Raw genomic sequence first — 23,721 nt, forward strand, 5'->3', positions numbered from 1 at the left:
CACCCACACATCAGGGGGTACCTCGGCAGAATAAAATGTCATTAAGGACCCTCTATATACGGTTCTAGTACCTCATCTATCCACAGGGGAAACTTGGGAAGACTCATTAGAACATAGGTATATGGATCACTCACACATCAGGGGGTACCTCGGCAGAATAAAATGTCATTAAGGACCCTCTATACGGTTCTAGTACCTCATCTATCCACAGGGGAAACTTGGGAAGACTCATTAGAACATAGGTATATGGATCACTCACACATCAGGGGGTACCTCGGCAGAATAAAATGTCATTAAGGACCCTCTATATACGGTTCTAGTACCTCATCTATCCACAGGGGAAACTTGGGAAGACTCATTAGAACATAGGTATATGGATCACTCACACATCAGGGGGTACCTCGGCAGAAAAAAATGTCATTAAGGAACTCTATACGGTTCTAGTACCTCATCTATCCACAGGGGAAACTTGGGAAGACTCATTAGAACATAGGTATATGGATCACCCACACATCAGGGGGTACCTCGGCAGAATAAAATGTCATTAAGGACCCTCTATATACGGTTCTAGTACCTCATCTATCCACAGGGGAAACTTGGGAAGACTCATTAGAACATAGGTATATGGATCACCCACACATCAGGGGGTACCTCGGCAGAATAAAATGTCATTAAGGACCCTCTATATACGGTTCTAGTACCTCATCTATCCACAGGGGAAACTTGGGAAGACTCATTAGAACATAGGTATATGGATCACTCACACATCAGGGGGTACCTCGGCAGAAAAAAATGTCATTAAGGAACTCTATACGGTTCTAGTACCTCATCTATCCACAGGGGAAACTTGGGAAGACTCATTAGAACATAGGTATATGGATCACCCACACATCAGGGGGTACCTCGGCAGAATAAAATGTCATTAAGGACCCTCTATATACGGTTCTAGTACCTCATCTATCCACAGGGGAAACTTGGGAAGACTCATTAGAACATAGGTATATGGATCACCCACACATCAGGGGGTACCTCGGCAGAATAAAATGTCATTAAGGACCCTCTATATACGGTTCTAGTACCTCATCTATCCACAGGGGAAATTTGGGAAGACTCATTAGAACATAGGTATATGGATCACCCACACATCAGGGGGTACCTCGGCAGAATAAAATGTCATTAAGGACCCTCTATATACGGTTCTAGTACCTCATCTATCCACAGGGGAAACTTGGGAAGACTCATTAGAACATAGGTATATGGATCACTCACACATCAGGGGGTACCTCGGCAGAAAAAAATGTCATTAAGGACCTCTATACGGTTCTAGTACCTCATCTATCCACAGGGGAAACTTGGGAAGACTCATTAGAACATAGGTATATGGATCACCCACACATCAGGGGGTACCTCGGCAGAATAAAATGTCATTAAGGACCCTCTATATACGGTTCTAGTACCTCATCTATCCACAGGGGAAACTTGGGAAGACTCATTAGAACATAGGTATATGGATCACTCACACATCAGGGGGTACCTCGGCAGAATAAAATGTCATTAAGGACCCTCTATACGGTTCTAGTACCTCATCTATCCACAGGGGAAACTTGGGAAGACTCATTAGAACATAGGTATATGGATCACTCACACATCAGGGGGTACCTCGGCAGAATAAAATGTCATTAAGGACCCTCTATATACGGTTCTAGTACCTCATCTATCCACAGGGGAAACTTGGGAAGACTCATTAGAACATAGGTATATGGATCACTCACACATCAGGGGGTACCTCGGCAGAAAAAAATGTCATTAAGGAACTCTATACGGTTCTAGTACCTCATCTATCCACAGGGGAAACTTGGGAAGACTCATTAGAACATAGGTATATGGATCACCCACACATCAGGGGGTACCTCGGCAGAATAAAATGTCATTAAGGACCCTCTATATACGGTTCTAGTACCTCATCTATCCACAGGGGAAACTTGGGAAGACTCATTAGAACATAGGTATATGGATCACCCACACATCAGGGGGTACCTCGGCAGAATAAAATGTCATTAAGGACCCTCTATATACGGTTCTAGTACCTCATCTATCCACAGGGGAAATTTGGGAAGACTCATTAGAACATAGGTATATGGATCACCCACACATCAGGGGGTACCTCGGCAGAATAAAATGTCATTAAGGACCCTCTATATACGGTTCTAGTACCTCATCTATCCACAGGGGAAACTTGGGAAGACTCATTAGAACATAGGTATATGGATCACTCACACATCAGGGGGTACCTCGGCAGAAAAAAATGTCATTAAGGACCTCTATACGGTTCTAGTACCTCATCTATCCACAGGGGAAACTTGGGAAGACTCATTAGAACATAGGTATATGGATCACCCACACATCAGGGGGTACCTCGGCAGAATAAAATGTCATTAAGGACCCTCTATATACGGTTCTAGTACCTCATCTATCCACAGGGGAAACTTGGGAAGACTCATTAGAACATAGGTATATGGATCACTCACACATCAGGGGGTACCTCGGCAGAATAAAATGTCATTAAGGACCCTCTATATACGGTTCTAGTACCTCATCTATCCACAGGGGAAACTTGGGAAGACTCATTAGAACATAGGTATATGGATCACCCACACATCAGGGGGTACCTCGGCAGAATAAAATGTCATTAAGGACCCTCTATATACGGTTCTAGTACCTCATCTATCCACAGGGGAAACTTGGGAAGACTCATTAGAACATAGGTATATGGATCACTCACACATCAGGGGGTACCTCGGCAGAAAAAAATGTCATTAAGGACCTCTATACGGTTCTAGTACCTCATCTATCCACAGGGGAAACTTGGGAAGACTCATTAGAACATAGGTATATGGATCACCCACACATCAGGGGGTACCTCGGCAGAATAAAATGTCATTAAGGACCCTCTATACGGTTCTAGTACCTCATCTATCCACAGGGGAAACTTGGGAAGACTCATTAGAACATAGGTATATGGATCACCCACACATCAGGGGGTACCTCGGCAGAATAAAATGTCATTAAGGACCCTCTATATACGGTTCTAGTACCTCATCTATCCACAGGGGAAACTTGGGAAGACTCATTAGAACATAGGTATATGGATCACTCACACATCAGGGGGTACCTCGGCAGAAAAAAATGTCATTAAGGACCTCTATACGGTTCTAGTACCTCATCTATCCACAGGGGAAACTTGGGAAGACTCATTAGAACATAGGTATATGGATCACCCACACATCAGGGGGTACCTCGGCAGAATAAAATGTCATTAAGGACCCTCTATATACGGATCTAGTACCTCATCTATCCACAGGGGAAACTTGGGAAGACTCATTAGAACATAGGTATATGGATCACTCACACATCAGGGGGTACCTCGGCAGAAAAAAATGTCATTAAGGACCTCTATACGGTTCTAGTACCTCATCTATCCACAGGGGAAACTTGGGAAGACTCATTAGAACATAGGTATATGGATCACCCACACATCAGGGGGTACCTCGGCAGAATAAAATGTCATTAAGGACCCTCTATATACGGATCTAGTACCTCATCTATCCACAGGGGAAACTTGGGAAGACTCATTAGAACATAGGTATATGGATCACTCACACATCAGGGGGTACCTCGGCAGAATAAAATGTCATTAAGGACCCTCTATATACGGTTCTAGTACCTCATCTATCCACAGGGGAAACTTGGGAAGACTCATTAGAACATAGGTATATGGATCACCCACACATCAGGGGGTACCTCGGCAGAATAAAATGTCATTAAGGACCCTCTATATACGGTTCTAGTACCTCATCTATCCACAGGGGAAACTTGGGAAGACTCATTAGAACATAGGTATATGGATCACCCACACATCAGGGGGTACCTCGGCAGAATAAAATGTCATTAAGGACCCTCTATATACGGTTCTAGTACCTCATCTATCCACAGGGGAAACTTGGGAAGACTCATTAGAACATAGGTATATGGATCACCCACACATCAGGGGGTACCTCGGCAGAAAAAAAATGTCATTAAGGACCCTCTATATACGGTTCTAGTACCTCATCTATCCACAGGGGAAACTTGGGAAGACTCATTAGAACATAGGTATATGGATCACTCACACATCAGGGGGTACCTCGGCAGAATAAAATGTCATTAAGGACCCTCTATATACGGTTCTAGTACCTCATCTATCCACAGGGGAAACTTGGGAAGACTCATTAGAACATAGGTATATGGATCACCCACACATCAGGGGGTACCTCGGCAGAATAAAATGTCATTAAGGACCCTCTATATACGGTTCTAGTACCTCATCTATCCACAGGGGAAACTTGGGAAGACTCATTAGAACATAGGTATATGGATCACTCACACATCAGGGGGTACCTCGGCAGAATAAAATGTCATTAAGGACCCTCTATATACGGTTCTAGTACCTCATCTATCCACAGGGGAAACTTGGGAAGACTCATTAGAACATAGGTATATGGATCACCCACACATCAGGGGGTACCTCGGCAGAATAAAATGTCATTAAGGACCCTCTATATACGGTTCTAGTACCTCATCTATCCACAGGGGAAACTTGGGAAGACTCATTAGAACATAGGTATATGGATCACTCACACATCAGGGGGTACCTCGGCAGAAAAAAATGTCATTAAGGAACTCTATACGGTTCTAGTACCTCATCTATCCACAGGGGAAACTTGGGAAGACTCATTAGAACATAGGTATATGGATCACCCACACATCAGGGGGTACCTCGGCAGAATAAAATGTCATTAAGGACCCTCTATATACGGTTCTAGTACCTCATCTATCCACAGGGGAAACTTGGGAAGACTCATTAGAACATAGGTATATGGATCACCCACACATCAGGGGGTACCTCGGCAGAATAAAATGTCATTAAGGACCCTCTATATACGGTTCTAGTACCTCATCTATCCACAGGGGAAATTTGGGAAGACTCATTAGAACATAGGTATATGGATCACCCACACATCAGGGGGTACCTCGGCAGAATAAAATGTCATTAAGGACCCTCTATATACGGTTCTAGTACCTCATCTATCCACAGGGGAAACTTGGGAAGATTCATTAGAACATAGGTATATGGATCACTCACACATCAGGGGGTACCTCGGCAGAAAAAAATGTCATTAAGGACCTCTATACGGTTCTAGTACCTCATCTATCCACAGGGGAAACTTGGGAAGACTCATTAGAACATAGGTATATGGATCACCCACACATCAGGGGGTACCTCGGCAGAATAAAATGTCATTAAGGACCCTCTATATACGGTTCTAGTACCTCATCTATCCACAGGGGAAACTTGGGAAGACTCATTAGAACATAGGTATATGGATCACTCACACATCAGGGGGTACCTCGGCAGAATAAAATGTCATTAAGGACCCTCTATACGGTTCTAGTACCTCATCTATCCACAGGGGAAACTTGGGAAGACTCATTAGAACATAGGTATATGGATCACTCACACATCAGGGGGTACCTCGGCAGAATAAAATGTCATTAAGGACCCTCTATATACGGTTCTAGTACCTCATCTATCCACAGGGGAAACTTGGGAAGACTCATTAGAACATAGGTATATGGATCACTCACACATCAGGGGGTACCTCGGCAGAATAAAATGTCATTAAGGACCCTCTATATACGGTTCTAGTACCTCATCTATCCACAGGGGAAACTTGGGAAGACTCATTAGAACATAGGTATATGGATCACTCACACATCAGGGGGTACCTCGGCAGAATAAAATGTCATTAAGGACCCTCTATATACGGTTCTAGTACCTCATCTATCCACAGGGGAAACTTGGGAAGACTCATTAGAACATAGGTATATGGATCACCCACAAATCAGGGGGTACCTCGGCAGAATAAAATGTCATTAAGGACCCTCTATATACGGTTCTAGTACCTCATCTATCCACAGGGGAAACTTGGGAAGACTCATTAGAACATAGGTATATGGATCACTCACACATCAGGGGGTACCTCGGCAGAAAAAAATGTCATTAAGGACCTCTATACGGTTCTAGTACCTCATCTATCCACAGGGGAAACTTGGGAAGACTCATTAGAACATAGGTATATGGATCACCCACACATCAGGGGGTACCTCGGCAGAATAAAATGTCATTAAGGACCCTCTATACGGTTCTAGTACCTCATCTATCCACAGGGGAAACTTGGGAAGACTCATTAGAACATAGGTATATGGATCACCCACACATCAGGGGGTACCTCGGCAGAATAAAATGTCATTAAGGACCCTCTATATACGGTTCTAGTACCTCATCTATCCACAGGGGAAACTTGGGAAGACTCATTAGAACATAGGTATATGGATCACTCACACATCAGGGGGTACCTCGGCAGAATAAAATGTCATTAAGGACCCTCTATATACGGTTCTAGTACCTCATCTATCCACAGGGGAAACTTGGGAAGACTCATTAGAACATAGGTATATGGATCACCCACACATCAGGGGGTACCTCGGCAGAATAAAATGTCATTAAGGACCCTCTATATACGGTTCTAGTACCTCATCTATCCACAGGGGAAACTTGGGAAGACTCATTAGAACATAGGTATATGGATCACTCACACATCAGGGGGTACCTCGGCAGAAAAAAATGTCATTAAGGAACTCTATACGGTTCTAGTACCTCATCTATCCACAGGGGAAACTTGGGAAGACTCATTAGAACATAGGTATATGGATCACCCACACATCAGGGGGTACCTCGGCAGAATAAAATGTCATTAAGGACCCTCTATACGGTTCTAGTACCTCATCTATCCACAGGGGAAACTTGGGAAGACTCATTAGAACATAGGTATATGGATCACCCACACATCAGGGGGTACCTCGGCAGAATAAAATGTCATTAAGGACCCTCTATATACGGTTCTAGTACCTCATCTATCCACAGGGGAAACTTGGGAAGACTCATTAGAACATAGGTATATGGATCACCCACACATCAGGGGGTACCTCGGCAGAATAAAATGTCATTAAGGACCCTCTATATACGGTTCTAGTACCTCATCTATCCACAGGGGAAATTTGGGAAGACTCATTAGAACATAGGTATATGGATCACCCACACATCAGGGGGTACCTCGGCAGAATAAAATGTCATTAAGGACCCTCTATATACGGTTCTAGTACCTCATCTATCCACAGGGGAAACTTGGGAAGACTCATTAGAACATAGGTATATGGATCACTCACACATCAGGGGGGTACCTCGGCAGAAAAAAATGTCATTAAGGACCTCTGTACGGTTCTAGTACCTCATCTATCCACAGGGGAAACTTGGGAAGACTCATTAGAACATAGGTATATGGATCACCCACACATCAGGGGGTACCTCGGCAGAATAAAATGTCATTAAGGACCCTCTATATACGGTTCTAGTACCTCATCTATCCACAGGGGAAACTTGGGAAGACTCATTAGAACATAGGTATATGGATCACCCACACATCAGGGGGTACCTCGGCAGAATAAAATGTCATTAAGGACCCTCTATACGGTTCTAGTACCTCATCTATCCACAGGGGAAACTTGGGAAGACTCATTAGAACATAGGTATATGGATCACCCACACATCAGGGGGTACCTCGGCAGAATAAAATGTCATTAAGGACCCTCTATATACGGTTCTAGTACCTCATCTATCCACAGGGGAAACTTGGGAAGACTCATTAGAACATAGGTATATGGATCACCCACACATCAGGGGGTACCTCGGCAGAATAAAATGTCATTAAGGACCCTCTATATACGGTTCTAGTACCTCATCTATCCACAGGGGAAACTTGGGAAGACTCATTAGAACATAGGTATATGGATCACCCACACATCAGGGGGTACCTCGGCAGAATAAAATGTCATTAAGGACCCTCTATACGGTTCTAGTACCTCATCTATCCACAGGGGAAACTTGGGAAGACTCATTAGAACATAGGTATATGGATCACCCACACATCAGGGGGTACCTCGGCAGAATAAAATGTCATTAAGGACCCTCTATATACGGTTCTTGTACCTCATCTATCCACAGGGGAAACTTGGGAAGACTCATTAGAACATAGGTATATGGATCACTCACACATCAGGGGGTACCTCGGCAGAATAAAATGTCATTAAGGACCCTCTATATACGGTTCTAGTACCTCATCTATCCACAGGGGAAACTTGGGAAGACTCATTAGAACATAGGTATATGGATCACTTACACATCAGGGGGTACCTCGGCAGAATAAAATGTCATTAAGGACCCTCTATATACGGTTCTAGTACCTCATCTATCCACAGGGGAAACTTGGGAAGACTCATTAGAACATAGGTATATGGATCACTCACACATCAGGGGGTACCTCGGCAGAATAAAATGTCATTAAGGACCCTCTATATACGGTTCTAGTACCTCATCTATCCACAGGGGAAACTTGGGAAGACTCATTAGAACATAGGTATATGGATCACCCACACATCAGGGGGTACCTCGGCAGAATAAAATGTCATTAAGGACCCTCTATATACGGTTCTAGTACCTCATCTATCCACAGGGGAAACTTGGGAAGACTCATTAGAACATAGGTATATGGATCACCCACACATCAGGGGGTACCTCGGCAGAATAAAATGTCATTAAGGACCCTCTATATACGGTTCTAGTACCTCATCTATCCACAGGGGAAACTTGGGAAGACTCATTAGAACATAGGTATATGGATCACCCACACATCAGGGGGTACCTCGGCAGAATAAAATGTCATTAAGGACCCTCTATATACGGTTCTAGTACCTCATCTATCCACAGGGGAAACTTGGGAAGACTCATTAGAACATAGGTATATGGATCACTCACACATCAGGGGGTACCTCGGCAGAATAAAATGTCATTAAGGACCCTCTATATACGGTTCTAGTACCTCATCTATCCACAGGGGAAACTTGGGAAGACTCATTAGAACATAGGTATATGGATCACTCACACATCAGGGGGTACCTCGGCAGAATAAAATGTCATTAAGGACCCTCTATATACGGTTCTAGTACCTCATCTATCCACAGGGGAAACTTGGGAAGAATCATTAGAACATAGGTATATGGATCACTCACACATCAGGGGGTACCTCGGCAGAATAAAATGTCATTAAGGACCCTCTATGTACGGTTCTAGTACCTCATCTATCCACAGGGGAAACTTGGGAAGACTCATTAGAACATAGGTATATGGATCACTCACACATCAGGGGGTACCTCGGCAGAATAAAATGTCATTAAGGACCCTCTATATACGGTTCTAGTACCTCATCTATCCACAGGGGAAACTTGGGAAGACTCATTAGAACATAGGTATATGGATCACTCACACATCAGGGGGTACCTCGGCAGAATAAAATGTCATTAAGGACCCTCTATATACGGTTCTAGTACCTCATCTATCCACAGGGGAAACTTGGGAAGACTCATTAGAACATAGGTATATGGATCACCCCCACATCAGGGGGTACCTCGGCAGAATAAAATGTCATTAAGGACCCTCTATATACGGTTCTAGTACCTCATCTATCCACAGGGGAAACTTGGGAAGACTCATTAGAACATAGGTATATGGATCACCCACACATCAGGGGGTACCTCGGCAGAATAAAATGTCATTAAGGACCCTCTATACGGTTCTAGTACCTCATCTATCCACAGGGGAAACTTGGGAAGACTCATTAGAACATAGGTATATGGATCACTCACACATCAGGGGGTACTTCAGAATAAAATGTCATTAAGGACCCTCTATACGGTTCTAGTACCTCATCTATCCACAGGGGAAACTTGGGAAGACTCATTAGAACATAGGTATATGGATCACTCACACATCAGGGGGTACCTCGGCAGAATAAAATGTCATTAAGGACCCTCTATATACGGTTCTAGTACCTCATCTATCCACAGGGGAAACTTGGGAAGACTCATTAGAACATAGGTATATGGATCACCCACACATCAGGGGGTACCTCGGCAGAATAAAATGTCATTAAGGACCCTCTATATACGGTTCTAGTACCTCATCTATCCACAGGGGAAACTTGGGAAGACTCATTAGAACATAGGTATATGGATCACCCCCACATCAGGGGGTACCTCGGCAGAATAAAATGTCATTAAGGACCCTCTATACGGTTCGAGTACCTCATCTATCCACAGGGGAAACTTGGGAAGACTCATTAGAACATAGGTATATGGATCACTCACACATCAGGGGGTACCTCAGAATAAAATGTCATTAAGGACCCTCTATACGGTTCTAGTACCTCATCTATCCACAGGGGAAACTTGGGAAGACTCATTAGAACATAGGTATATGGATCACCCACACATCAGGGGGTACCTCGGCAGAATAAAATGTCATTAAGGACCCTCTATACGGTTCTAGTACCTCATCTATCCACAGGGGAAACTTGGGAAGACTCATTAGAACATAGGTATATGGATCACTCACACATCAGGGGGTACCTCAGAATAAAATGTCATTAAGGATCCTCTATACGGTTCTAGTACCTCATCTATCCACAGGGGAAACTTGGGAAGACTCATTAGAACATAGGTATATGGATCACTCACACATCAGGGGGTACCTCAGAATAAAATGTCATTAAGGACCCTCTATACGGTTCTAGTACCTCATCTATCCACAGGGGAAACTTTGGAAGACTCATTAGAACATAGGTATATGGATCACTCACACATCAGGGGGTACCTCGGCAGAATAAAATGTCATTAAGGACCCTCTATATACGGTTCTAGTACCTCATCTATCCACAGGGGAAACTTGGGAAGACTCATTAGAACATAGGTATATGGATCACCCACACATCAGGGGGTACCTCGGCAGAATAAAATGTCATTAAGGACCCTCTATATACAGTTCTAGTACCTCATCTATCCACAGGGGAAACTTGGGAAGACTCATTAGAACATAGGTATATGGATCACCCACACATCAGGGGGTACCTCGGCAGAATAAAATGTCATTAAGGACCCTCTATATACGGTTCTAGTACCTCATCTATCCACAGGGGAAACTTGGGAAGACTCATTAGAACATAGGTATATGGATCACTCACACATCAGGGGGTACCTCGGCAGAATAAAATGTCATTAAGGACCCTCTATATACGGTTCTAGTACCTCATCTATCCACAGGGGAAACTTGGGAAGACTCATTAGAACATAGGTATATGGATCACTCACACATCAGGGGGTACCTCGGCAGAATAAAATGTCATTAAGGACCCTCTATACGGTTCTAGTACCTCATCTATCCACAGGGGAAACTTGGGAAGACTCATTAGAACATAGGTATATGGATCACCCACACATCAGGGGGTACCTCGGCAGAATAAAATGTCATTAAGGACCCTCTATATACGGTTCTAGTACCTCATCTATCCACAGGGGAAACTTGGGAAGACTCATTAGAACATAGGTATATGGATCACCCACACATCAGGGGGTACCTCGGCAGAATAAAATGTCATTAAGGACCCTCTATATACGGTTCTAGTACCTCATCTATCCACAGGGGAAACTTGGGAAGACTCATTAGAACATAGGTATATGGATCACTCACACATCAGGGGGTACCTCAGAATAAAATGTCATTAAGGACCCTCTATATACGGTTCTAGTACCTCATCTATCCACAGGGGAAACTTGGGAAGACTCATTAGAACATAGGTATATGGATCACTCACACATCAGGGGGTACCTCGGCAGAATAAAATGTCATTAAGGGTGCAGTAAACCCCATAATAAGCTGAACTGCTCTAGGCCCCTCTGTCCCTCCCATCATGCCCAGAGACCCACAGTCCTCTGCTGCAGCTCCTCCTGCAGCTGTTGGTTGGCCTGGCTGCTGTCCTCCACCTCCTGGCTCTTCTGGTCGTAGTTCACAGCCAGCTCCTCCAACGCCTGCAGCACCTCCTTCACCTAGAGCCATAAGAACATAATGATGAACATCTAGTCAAATGGCTACCCAGACTATTCACATCTCCCCCCTCCCCTCTCCACACCACTGCCACTCTCTGTTGTCATCGATACAGTCACTTTAATTAACTCTGTACATACTACCTCAACTAACCGGTGCCCCTGCACATTGACTCTGTACCGGTACCCCCCTGTATATAGCCTCCACATTAACTCTGTACATACTACCTCAACTAACCGGTGCCCCTGCACATTGACTCTGTACCGGTACCCCCCTGTATATAGCCTCCACATTAACTCTGTACATACTACCTCAACTAACCTGTGCCCCTGCACATTGACTCTGTACCGGTACCCCCCTGTATATAGCCTCCACATTAACTCTGTACATACTACCTCAACTAACCGGTGCCCCTGCACATTGACTCTGTACCGGCTCCCCCCTGTATATAGCCTCCACATTAACTCTGTACATACTACCTCAACTAACCGGTGCCCCTGCACATTGACTCTGTACCGGTACCCCCCTGTATATAGCCTCCACATTAACTCTGTACATACTACCTCAACTAACCGGTGCCCCTGCACATTGACTCTGTACCGGTACCCCCCTGTATATAGCCTCCACATTAACTCTGTACATACTACCTCAACTAACCGGTGCCCCTGCACATTGACTCTGTACCGGCTCCCCCCTGTATATAGCCTCCACATTAACTCTGTACATACTACCTCAACTAACCGGTGCCCCTGCACATTGACTCTGTACCGGTACCCCCCTGTATATATTGTTATTTTTTACTGCTCCTCTTTAATTACTTGTTACTTTTATCTCTTATTCTTATCCGTATTTTTTGAAACTGCACTGTCGGTTAGGGGCTCGTAAGTAAGCATTTCACTGTAAGATCTACACCTGCTGTATTCAGCATTTCACTGTAAGATCTACACCTGCTGTATTCAGCGCATGTGACTAATACAATTTGATGGGCTCATTTAGAATTCTGGAATAACATGGATTCATCCAGAATATTCTCCTTCACCTCCTCCTTGGCAGCCTCGTTCTCCGTCTGCAGACGAGACAGATCCTCATGGATCTTCTCATAGTCCCTTCTCGTCGACGCCAGCAGCTGAGGAGAGGCCCACACGGGAACACACACAGGGGCACACACAGGGACACACATACACACAGGGACACACATACACACAGGGACACACATACACACAGGGACACACACAGGAGACACACATACACACAGGGACACACACAGGGACACACATACACACAGGGACACACACAGAAGACACATACACACAGGGAGACACAGACACACACAGGAGACACATACACACAGGGACACACACAGGGACACACACAGGGAGACACATACACACAGGGACACACACAGGGACACACACAGGGAGACACATATACACACAGGGACACACACAGGGACACACACAGGGACACACATACACAAAGGGACACAGACAGGGACACACACAGGGACACACATACACAAAGGGACACAGACAGGGACACACACAGGGACACACATACACAAAGGGACACAGACAGGGACACACACAGGGACACACATACACAAAGGGACACAGACAGGGACACACACAGGGACACACATACACAAAGGGACACAGACAGGGACACACACAGGGACACACATACACAAAGGGACACAGACAGGGACACACACAGGGACACACATACACAAAGGGACACAGACAGGGACACACACAGGGACACACATACACAAAGGGACACAGACAGGGACACACACAGGGACACACATACACAAAGGGACACAGACAGGGACACACACAGGGACACACATACACAAAGGGACACAGACAGGGACACACACAGGGACACACATACACAAAGGGACACAGACAGGGACACACACAGGGACACACATACACAAAGGGACACAGACAGGGACACACACAGGGACACACATACACAAAGGGACACAGACAGGGACACACACAGGGACACACATACACAAAGGGACACAGACAGGGACACACACAGGGACACACATACACAAAGGGACACAGACAGGGACACACACAGGGACACACATACACAAAGGGACACAGACAGGGACACACACAGGGACACACATACACAAAGGGACACAGACAGGGACACACACAGGGACACACATACACAAAGGGACACAGACAGGGACACACACAGGGACACACATACACAAAGGGACACAGACAGGGACACACACAGGGACACACATACACAAAGGGACACAGACAGGGACACACACAGGGACACACATACACAAAGGGACACAGACAGGGACACACACAGGGACACACATACACAAAGGGACACAGACAGGGACACACACAGGGACACACATACACAAAGGGACACAGACAGGGACACACACAGGGACACACATACACAAAGGGACACAGACAGGGAGACACAAGAAAAAGGGAACACACACAGGCAAATGCACACCATTTAACATGGTTGAATCCCCCTTAGATGTAGATCATCCATCTGAAAGCATCATCAAGACATTGGACTTTTAAGAAGAACAGTGTCTCCAGCCACATCACCATGACGAAGAAGCAAAATGCATCAGATGACTCAAAACGTCCAATATCTTGACAACTTGACTTTTTAAAATTGTAAAATGTATTTATTTCACCTTTATTTAACCAGGTAGGCAAGTTGAGAACAAGTTCTCATTTACAATTGCGACCCGGCCAAGATAAAGCAAAGCAGTTCGACACATACAACGACACAGAGTTACACATGGAGTAAAACAAACATACAGCCAATAATACAGTAGTAAGATAAGTCTATATACGATGTGAGCAAATGAGGTGAGATAAGGGAGGTAAAGGCAAAAAAGGCCATGGTGGCAAAGTAAATACAATATAGCAAGTAAAACACTGGAATGGTAGATTTGCAATGGGAGAATGTGCAAAGTAGAAATAAAAATAATGGGGTGCAAAGGAGCAAAATAAATAAATAAACACAGTAGGGGGAGAGGTAGTTGTTTGGGCTAAATTATAGATGGGCTATGTACAGGTGCAGTAATCTGTGAGCTGCTCTGACAGCTGGCGCTTAAAGCTAGTGAGGGAGATAAGTGTTTCCAGTTTTAGAGATGTTTGTAGTTCGTTCCAGTCATTGGCAGCAGAGAACTGGAAGGAGAGGCGGCCAAAGGAAGAATTGGTTTTGGGGGTGACCAGAGAGATATACCTGTTGGAGCACGTGCTACAGGTGGGTGCTGCTATGGTGACCAGCGAGCTGAGATAAGGGGGGACTTTACCTAGCAGGGTCTTGTAGATGACCTGTAGCCAGTGGGTTTGGCGACGAGTATGAAGCGAGGGCCAGCCAACGAGAGCATACAGGTCGCAGTGGTGGGTATTATATGGGACTTTGGTGACAAAACGGATGGCACTGTGATAGACTGAATCCAATTTATTGAGAAGGGTATTGGAGGCTATTTTGTAAATGACATCGCCGAAGTCGAGGATCGGTAGGATGGTCAGTTTTACAAGGGTATGTTTGGCAGCATGAGTGAAGGATGCTTTGTTGCGAAATCGGAAGCCAATTCTAGATTTAACTTTGGATTGGAGATGTTTGATATGAGTCTGGAAGGAGAGTTTACAGTCTAACCAGACACCTAGGTATTTGTAGTTGTCCACATATTCTAAGTCTGAACCGTCCAGAGTAGTGATGCTGGACGGGCGGGCAGGTGCAGGCAGCGATCGGTTGAAGAGCATGTATTTAGTTTTGCTTGTATTTAAGAGCAATTGGAGGCCACGGAAGGAGAGTTGTATGGCATTGACTGCTTACATGCAGAACATTTTGGACTGACAGACTGTATCAACAGTGGACTAATGAGAAACAATACCAAAATATAGTTTTTGAGTGACATTCTCCTTTAACATGAGAAAAGAGGGTTGTTCATGATTGGTCACCTCATCCTGGTCTAACATCTGTTCCTTGAGTTTCTCAGCCAGCTGGCTCTGTTGGTTGATCTCATCATCCTGGGTGACACAAACAAAACAAGCAGCGATTTACATTTCAGTTAGAATAGAATTGGAAACATTGATTTGTCTGTAAAAAATCCAACCCCTTCCTGTTCCTGCCCAATCTAGTCTACCGTTTAATGTTGATGCATGTTTGTTATTTACACTGTGTTTTAATGTCTGTTATTCTTTATGTACGTTGAGTTTGTACCCTTCAAAATGATTTGACTCAGTTCTCTAATCTAGTCTGGTTAGATTTCCCTTGTTGACCTTGTCGTCCAGTTGTTTGTACAGATTGCTGATGTCCTCCTCGTACTTGCTCTTCTCCTCGGTGGAGACCAGAACCAGTCCGTTAGCTGGAGCCATGTTATCTATGATGGGAGTGTTGTCACACGGCTCCAGGTGCTTCTGCTCCTTAGCACTCAGCTGCTCCTCCTCAGGGACGTTCTCACCTGAGACGAGGACAAACAGATTCTCTACCTTGAACTGTGCACTCATTCACTCAATATCTACCATTGGAACACTAACTCATGTCCAACTCAGTGTGGCTCTGTCGATTTCATATGAAGGAGTTTCAATCATTTCTCTCTCTCTCTCTGCCCTCCCTCCCTCCCCACTCCCTCCCTCCTCAATCTCTCCCTCCCTACCCCTGCTCCCTCTCTCGCCCTCCTCCCTCTCCCTCCCTCTCTGTCTCACTCCCTCCCTCTCTCCCTCCCCCACTCTCCCCGCCATCTCCTCCTCTGCCCACCCCTCACTCCCCATCTCCCTCCCTCCCTCCCCATCTCCCTCACCATTCCTCCAGCGGTTAAGGTCCATCTCCCTCCCTCCTCCCCGCCATCTCCTCCTCTGCCCACCCCTCACTCCCCATCTCCCTCCCTCCCTCCCCATCTCCCTCACCATTCCTCCAGCGGTTAAGCTCCTTCTCCCTCCCTCCTCCCCATCTCCCTCCCTCCTCCCTCACTGTTCCTCCAGCGGTTAAGCTCCATCTCCCTCCCTCCCCATCTCCCTCACCATTCCTCCAGCGGTTGAGCTCCATCTCCCTCCCTCCTCCCTCACCATTCCTCCAGCGGTTAAGCTCCATCTCCCTCCCTCCGTCCTCTCTGTTCCTCCAACGGTTGAGCTCCATCTCCCTCCCTCCTCCCCATCTCCCTCCCTCCTCCCTCACCGTTCCTCCAGTGGTTGGGCTCCATCTCCCTCCCTCCTCCCCCTCTCCCTCCCTCCTCCCCATCTCCCTGACTCCTCTCTCCCTCCCTCCTCCCTCACTGTTCCTCCAGCAGTTGAGCTCCATCTCCCTCCTCCCTCACCATTCCTCCAGCGGTTAAGCTCCATCTCCCTCCCTCACCGTTCCTCCAGCGGTTGAGCTCCATCTCCCTCCCTCCTCCCTCACTGTTCCTCCAGCAGTTGAGCTCCATCTCCCTCCCTCCTCCCTTACTGTTCCTCCAGCGGTTGAGCTCCATCTCCTTCCCTCACCGTTCCTCCAGTGGTTGAGCTCCATCTCCCTCCCTCCTCCCGCACTGTTCCTCCAACGGTTGAGCTCCATCTCCCTCCCTCCTCCCTCACTGTTCCTCCAGCGGTTGAGCTCCATCTCCCTCCCTCACCGTTCCTCCAGTGGTTGAGCTCCATCTCCCTCCCTCCTCCCTCACTGTTCCTCCAACAGTTGAGCTCCATCTCCCTCCCTCCTCCCCATCTCCCTCCCTCCTCCCTCACCGTTCCTCTAGTGGTTGGGCTCCATCTCCCTCCCTCCTCCCCATCTCCCTCCCTCCTCCCCATCTCCCTGACTCCTCTCTCCCTCCCTCCTCCCTCACTGTTCCTCCAGCAGTTGAGCTCCATCTCCCTCCTCCCTCACCGTTCCTCCAGCGGTTAAGCTCCATCTCCCTCCCTCACCGTTCCTCCAGCGGTTGAGCTCCATCTCCCTCCCTCCTCCGTCACTGTTCCTCCAGCGGTTGAGCTCCATCTCCCTCCCTCCCTCCTCTCTCACCGTTCCTCCAGTGGTTGAGCTCCATCTCCCTCCCTCCTCCCCATCTCCCTCCCTCACCATTCCTCCAGCGGTTGAGCTCCATCTCCCTCCCTCCTCCCTCACCCTTCCTCCAGTGGTTGAGCTCCATCTCCCTCCCTCCCTCCTCCCTCACCGTTCCTCCAGCGGTTGAGCTCCATCTCCCTCCCTCCTCCCTCACCGTTCCTCCAGCAGTTAAGCTCCATCTCCCTCCCCATCTCCCTCCCTCCCCATCTCCCTCCCTCCTCCCTCACCGTTCCTCCAGTGGTTGAGCTCCATCTCCCTCCCTCCTCCCCATCTCCCTCCCTCACCATTCCTCCAGCGGTTGAGCTCCATCTCCCTCCCTCCTCCCTCACCCTTCCTCCAGTGGTTGAGCTCCATCTCCCTCCCTCCTCCCCATCTCCCTCCCTCCTCCCTCACCATTCCTCCAGCGGTTGAGCTCCATCTCCCTCCCTCCTCCCTCACCGTTCCTCCAGCGATTGAGCTCCATCTCCCTCCCTCCTCATCTCCCTCCCTCCTCACCGTTCCTCCAGCAATTGAGCTCCCTCTCCCTCCCTCCCTCCTCATCTCCCACCCTCCTCCCTCACTGTTCCTCCAGCAGTTAAGCTCCATCTCTCTCCCTCCCTCCCTCCCCATCTCCCTCCCTCCTCATCTCCCTCCCTCCTCCCTCACCATTCCTCCAGCGGTTGAGCTCCATCTCCCTCCCTCCCTCCCCATCTCCTCCCCATCTCCCTCCCTCCTCCCTCACCGTTCCTCCAGCGGTTGAGCTCCATCTCCCTCCCTCCCTCCTCCCTCACTGTTCCTCCAGCGGTTGAGCTCCATCTCCCTCCCTACCTCCCCATCTCCCTCCCTCCCCATCTCCCTCCCTCCTCCCTCACCGTTCCTCCAGCGGTTGAGCTCCATCTCCCTCCCTACCTCCCCATCTCCCTCCCTCCTCATCTCCCTCCCCATCTCCCTCACCGTTCCTCCAGCGGTTGAGTTCCATCTCCCTCCCTCCCCATCTCCCTCCCTCCCTCCTCATCTCCCTCCCTCCCTCCTCCCTCACCGTTCCTCCAGCGGTTGAGCTCCATCTCCCTCCCTCCCTCCCCATCTCCCTCCCTCCCTCCTCATCTCCCTCCCTCCCCCTCCCTCACCGTTCCTCCAACGGTTGAGTTCCATCTCCAGCCTGTGGATAACGTTCTTCAGACTCTTGTTCTTGTCTTTCTCCTTGTTGTACTTGTTCTTCCACTCCTCAGCAGTCAGCTCCAGGTTCACAGACACGGTGTTCTTGATGGTCTTGGCTCTGTGTGGAGGGTGGGACAGACACTCAGATCCCTATATCTAATCACACCCTATTCCCTATACAGCAGTGCACTACTTTGACATGGCTAATGGGCTGTAATTCATCCACTAAAGGACATTGTGGCCTCATTTACTCATCACTTTTTTCTCCAAGGAATATTTTTCTGTCAGAACAGGAACAGATGGATAAACATTGAATCAACACAACTGGAGGAGGTGATCCAATAAGAAGCAGGGAGGCAGATAGCTCCATATTTGAACTGGTCTGAGATCTATTGCAGGAGGTTGTCCCCTGTGAAGATGACCGGGGACTAATTAGCCCTGCTGGGTACTTTAGACCATACAATGATGTGTAAAGTCCAACTCCTCTCAGCCTCCTCTCACAGACAGCAGTGGTGGTCACATGGGTGCAGACAGTGCAGTGGAGCGCACCACGCCACACCACGCCACACCACGCCACACCACGCCACGCCACACCACACCACACCATGCCGCACCACACCACACCATGCCGCACCACACCATGCCGCACCACACCACACCATGCCGCACCACACCGCACCATGCCGCACCACACCATGCCACACCACGCCACACCATGCCACACCACACCATGCCACACCACACCATGCCACACCGCACCACGCCACACCACACAACGCCACACCACACCACACCATGCCACACAACAGCACATCGCTCTGTAGCCCTACTGTTCTACCTCTATCTAACTCCTCTCCTAAGCCTGGCAGGGCGGCAGAGACAGAATGTTCTGGATGTCCCCTGTGTCCTCTAGCAGGGCAGCACAGACAGAATGTTCTGGATGTCCCCTGTATCCTCTGGCAAGGTAGCAGAGACATAATGTTCTGGATGTCCCCTGTGTCCTCTAGCAGGGCAGCAGAGACAGAATGTGCTGGAAGTCCCCTGTGTCCTCTAGCAGGGCAGCATAGATAGAATGTGCTGGAAGTTCATTGTGTCCTCTAACACAAAGAGCAGCCTAGGCTAACTCCCACTGTTGCTACTGTTGCTGTCCAGCCAGGAGGCAGGATAAAACCCTACAGATCAGGATTTAGGGGAGTGGATGGATGTAACACTTAGCTAAAGGTCAGAGAGATGAACAATGTCTTCATCATCTGGATAAAGATTTAGAGAAGAGGCTTGTTATGCAACCACTCAGTCAGCACTGAATAGGAGGGAAGATACTGGGAATCACCAGCTCTACTCATCATCAACAGTCACTATCCGTCTCCTGGTGGATTAAGGACGGCCCATCTGCCATGGGAAACCTTTCATTGTTCACATAAAATAGGGGAACTGGGTATGGTGCAGTGGATCTCTCAGCTCACCTCTGTCCCAACAGGGTAGACTTATACTAACAGTCTGCCACTAGACCAGGTAAACTGTAGAGGGGTGCTGCCCACCTCTGTCCCAACAGGGTAGACTTATGCTAACAGTCTGCCACTAGACCAGGTAAACTGTAGAGAGGTGCTGACCCACCTCTGTCCCAACAGGGAGACTTATGCTAACAGTCTGTCACTAGACCAGGTAAACTGTAGAGAGGTGCTGACCCACCTCTGTCCGAACATGAGGGTAGACTTATACTAACAGTCTGCCACTAGACCAGGTAAACTGTAGAGAGGTGCTGACCCACCTCTGTCCGAACATGAGGGTAGACTTGGTCTCACACTCGTTGTAGATGGAGGGAGATGCACAGATGATGATGGTGGTCCTACAGTTCCCCCCTAGAGAGTCCTGCAGGATACGGGTCATCTTGCTGTCCCTGTACGGGACGTGGGTTTTCTGAAAACAAACAACACAGCCTCATAGATAACCAGTCAGCCATCAGGGCCTTTCAACAAACAGTCTCATAGATAACCAGTCAGTCTCATAGATAACCAGTCAGTCTCATAGATAACCAGTCAGTCTCATAGATAACCAGTCAGTCTCATAGATAACCAGTCAGCCATCAGGGCCCTTCAGCAGACAGTCTCATAGATAACCAGTCAGTCTCATAGATAACCAGTCAGTCTCATAGATAACCAGTCAGCCATCAAGGCCTTTCAACAGACAGCCACATAGATAACCAGTCAGCCATCAGGGCCAGATCAGAGGAAAAACATGACCTTACTGCTGACACACAACTTTTTTCAGCAAAAGCACATTTTGGTTTATTGTTTTTACACAGTTTCAATGTCACATAAGCAAAGTATTCAGTAATCCCTGCTGATGTCCCTATATTAAAGAGAGAAGGGTAAGATATATAGAGAGAACTCACTGTCCCCTCAGCCAGAGCAGAGATGACATTCCCCAGAGCAGAGAGGGACTTATTGATATTTTTAGCTTCGTCCAACACGGCTCCTTCAGCACCTGTCTTACTGACCTTAAAGAGACAAACAGAGAGAGAAACCACTGTCAGCAGGGGAGAGAGGCCACACAATTCAGCAGCATCTTCTAACTGACAGGTCTGGAGTTATAACACCTTATAAAACAGTTATAACAGTCATAACACAGTTAGTTTGTTGGGAGTCTGTCTTCATGAGTCAGCAGGCGGGAGAGGACATAGGATGCTTTAGCATCTTACACCTGACTGACAAGCTGGGAGTTATAACACCTTATAACACAATAATAGCACAGTTGTAGTTATAACACAGGTATGCAGTTCTAACAAGAGCTATAACACAGTTATGACAAGTTATAAACAGTTCTAACACAAGTTATGGTGGTTTGTTGGGGTCTGCCTTTACCATCATACTGATTTACCTTCTCACTCCCAGCCAGATCCACCAGGTATAACTTCCCTGACAGTTTCTTCTCTGTTTCCACATTCTCTTGTTTGATGTTGATCAGGAAGATGCTGTGGCTTCTGGAACTGTGCTCATTCATGTCTATGAACAGGACAAAATACATATATATTATAGAAGTATATATTATAGAAGTATATATTATAGAAGAAGTATATATTATAGAAGTATATATTATAGAAGAAGTATATATTATAGAAGAAGTATATCTAATAGAAGTATATATTATAGAAGAAGTATATATTATAGAAGAAGTATATATTATAGAAGAAGTATATATTATAGAAGTATATATTATAGAAGAAGTATATATTATAGAAGAAGTATATCTAATAGAAGTATATATTATAGAAGAAGTATATATTATAGAAGAAGTATATATTATAGAAGAAGTATATATTATAGAAGAAGTATATATTATAGAAGAAGTATATCTAATAGAAGTATATATTATAGAAGAAGTATATATTATAGAAGAAGTATATATTATAGAAGTATATATTATAGAAGAAGTATATATTATAGAAGTATATATTATAGAAGAAGTATATATTATAGAAGTATATATTATAGAAGAAGTATATATTATAGAAGTATATATTATAGAAGAAGTATATATTATAGAAGAAGTATATCTAATAGAAGTATATATTATAGAAGAAGTATATATTATAGAAGAAGTATATATTATAGAAGTATATATTATAGAAGAAGTATATCTAATAGAAGTATATCTAATAGAATAAGTATATCTAATAGAAGTATATCTTATAGAAGAAGTATATATTATAGAAGAAGTATATATTATAGAAGAAGTATATCTTATAGAAGTATATCTAATAGAATAAGTATATCTAATAGAAGTATATCTTATAGAAGAAGTATATATTATAGAAGAAGTATATATTATAGAAGAAGTATATCTAATAGAAGTATATCTAATAGAATAAGTATATCTAATAGAAGTATATCTTATAGAAGAAGTATATATTATAGAAGAAGTATATATTATAGAAGAAGTATATATTATAGAAGTATATATTATAGAAGTATATATTATAGAAGTATATATTATAGAAGAAGTATATATTATAGAAGTATATATTATAGAAGTATATATTATAGAAGTATATATTATAGAAGAAGTATATCTAATAGAAGTATATCTAATAGAATAAGTATATCTTATAGAAGTATATCTTATCAAATAAGTATATCTAATAGAAGTATATCTTATAGAAGAAGTATATATTATAGAAGAAGTATATCTTATAGAAGAAGTATATATTATAGTAGAAGTATATATTATAGAAGAAGTATATATTATAGTAGAAGTATATATTATAGAAGAAGTATATCTAATAGAAGTATATCTAATAGAATAAGTATATCTTATAGAAGTATATCTTATCAAATAAGTATATCTAATAGAAGTATATCTTATAGAAGAAGTATATATTATAGAAGAAGTATATCTTATAGAAGAAGTATATATTATAGTAGAAGTATATATTATAGAAGAAGTATATC

The 23,721-nt window shown here is 45.5% G+C and overlaps 1 protein-coding gene across 1 annotated transcript in view; it reads right to left on the bottom strand.

Annotated features, from left to right (window-relative positions):
- The window catches only part of LOC139402481 (kinesin heavy chain-like), a 47,557-nt gene that overhangs the window by 14,473 nt on the left and 9,363 nt on the right, over positions 1–23,721 (bottom strand). The window contains exons 8-15 of the mRNA XM_071146442.1: positions 22,151–22,275; positions 21,666–21,770; positions 21,042–21,190; positions 19,243–19,391; positions 16,387–16,568; positions 16,066–16,134; positions 13,131–13,217; positions 11,974–12,093 (exon numbers count right to left, since the gene is read on the bottom strand). Of these exons, the coding sequence (XP_071002543.1) occupies positions 11,974–12,093; positions 13,131–13,217; positions 16,066–16,134; positions 16,387–16,568; positions 19,243–19,391; positions 21,042–21,190; positions 21,666–21,770; positions 22,151–22,275 (986 nt within the window). The remainder of the gene's footprint in view (positions 1–11,973; positions 12,094–13,130; positions 13,218–16,065; positions 16,135–16,386; positions 16,569–19,242; positions 19,392–21,041; positions 21,191–21,665; positions 21,771–22,150; positions 22,276–23,721) is intronic.

This window comes from Oncorhynchus clarkii, unplaced genomic scaffold, assembly GCF_045791955.1.
Source record: "Oncorhynchus clarkii lewisi isolate Uvic-CL-2024 unplaced genomic scaffold, UVic_Ocla_1.0 unplaced_contig_8869_pilon_pilon, whole genome shotgun sequence".
NCBI classification, from domain to species: domain Eukaryota; kingdom Metazoa; phylum Chordata; class Actinopteri; order Salmoniformes; family Salmonidae; genus Oncorhynchus; species Oncorhynchus clarkii.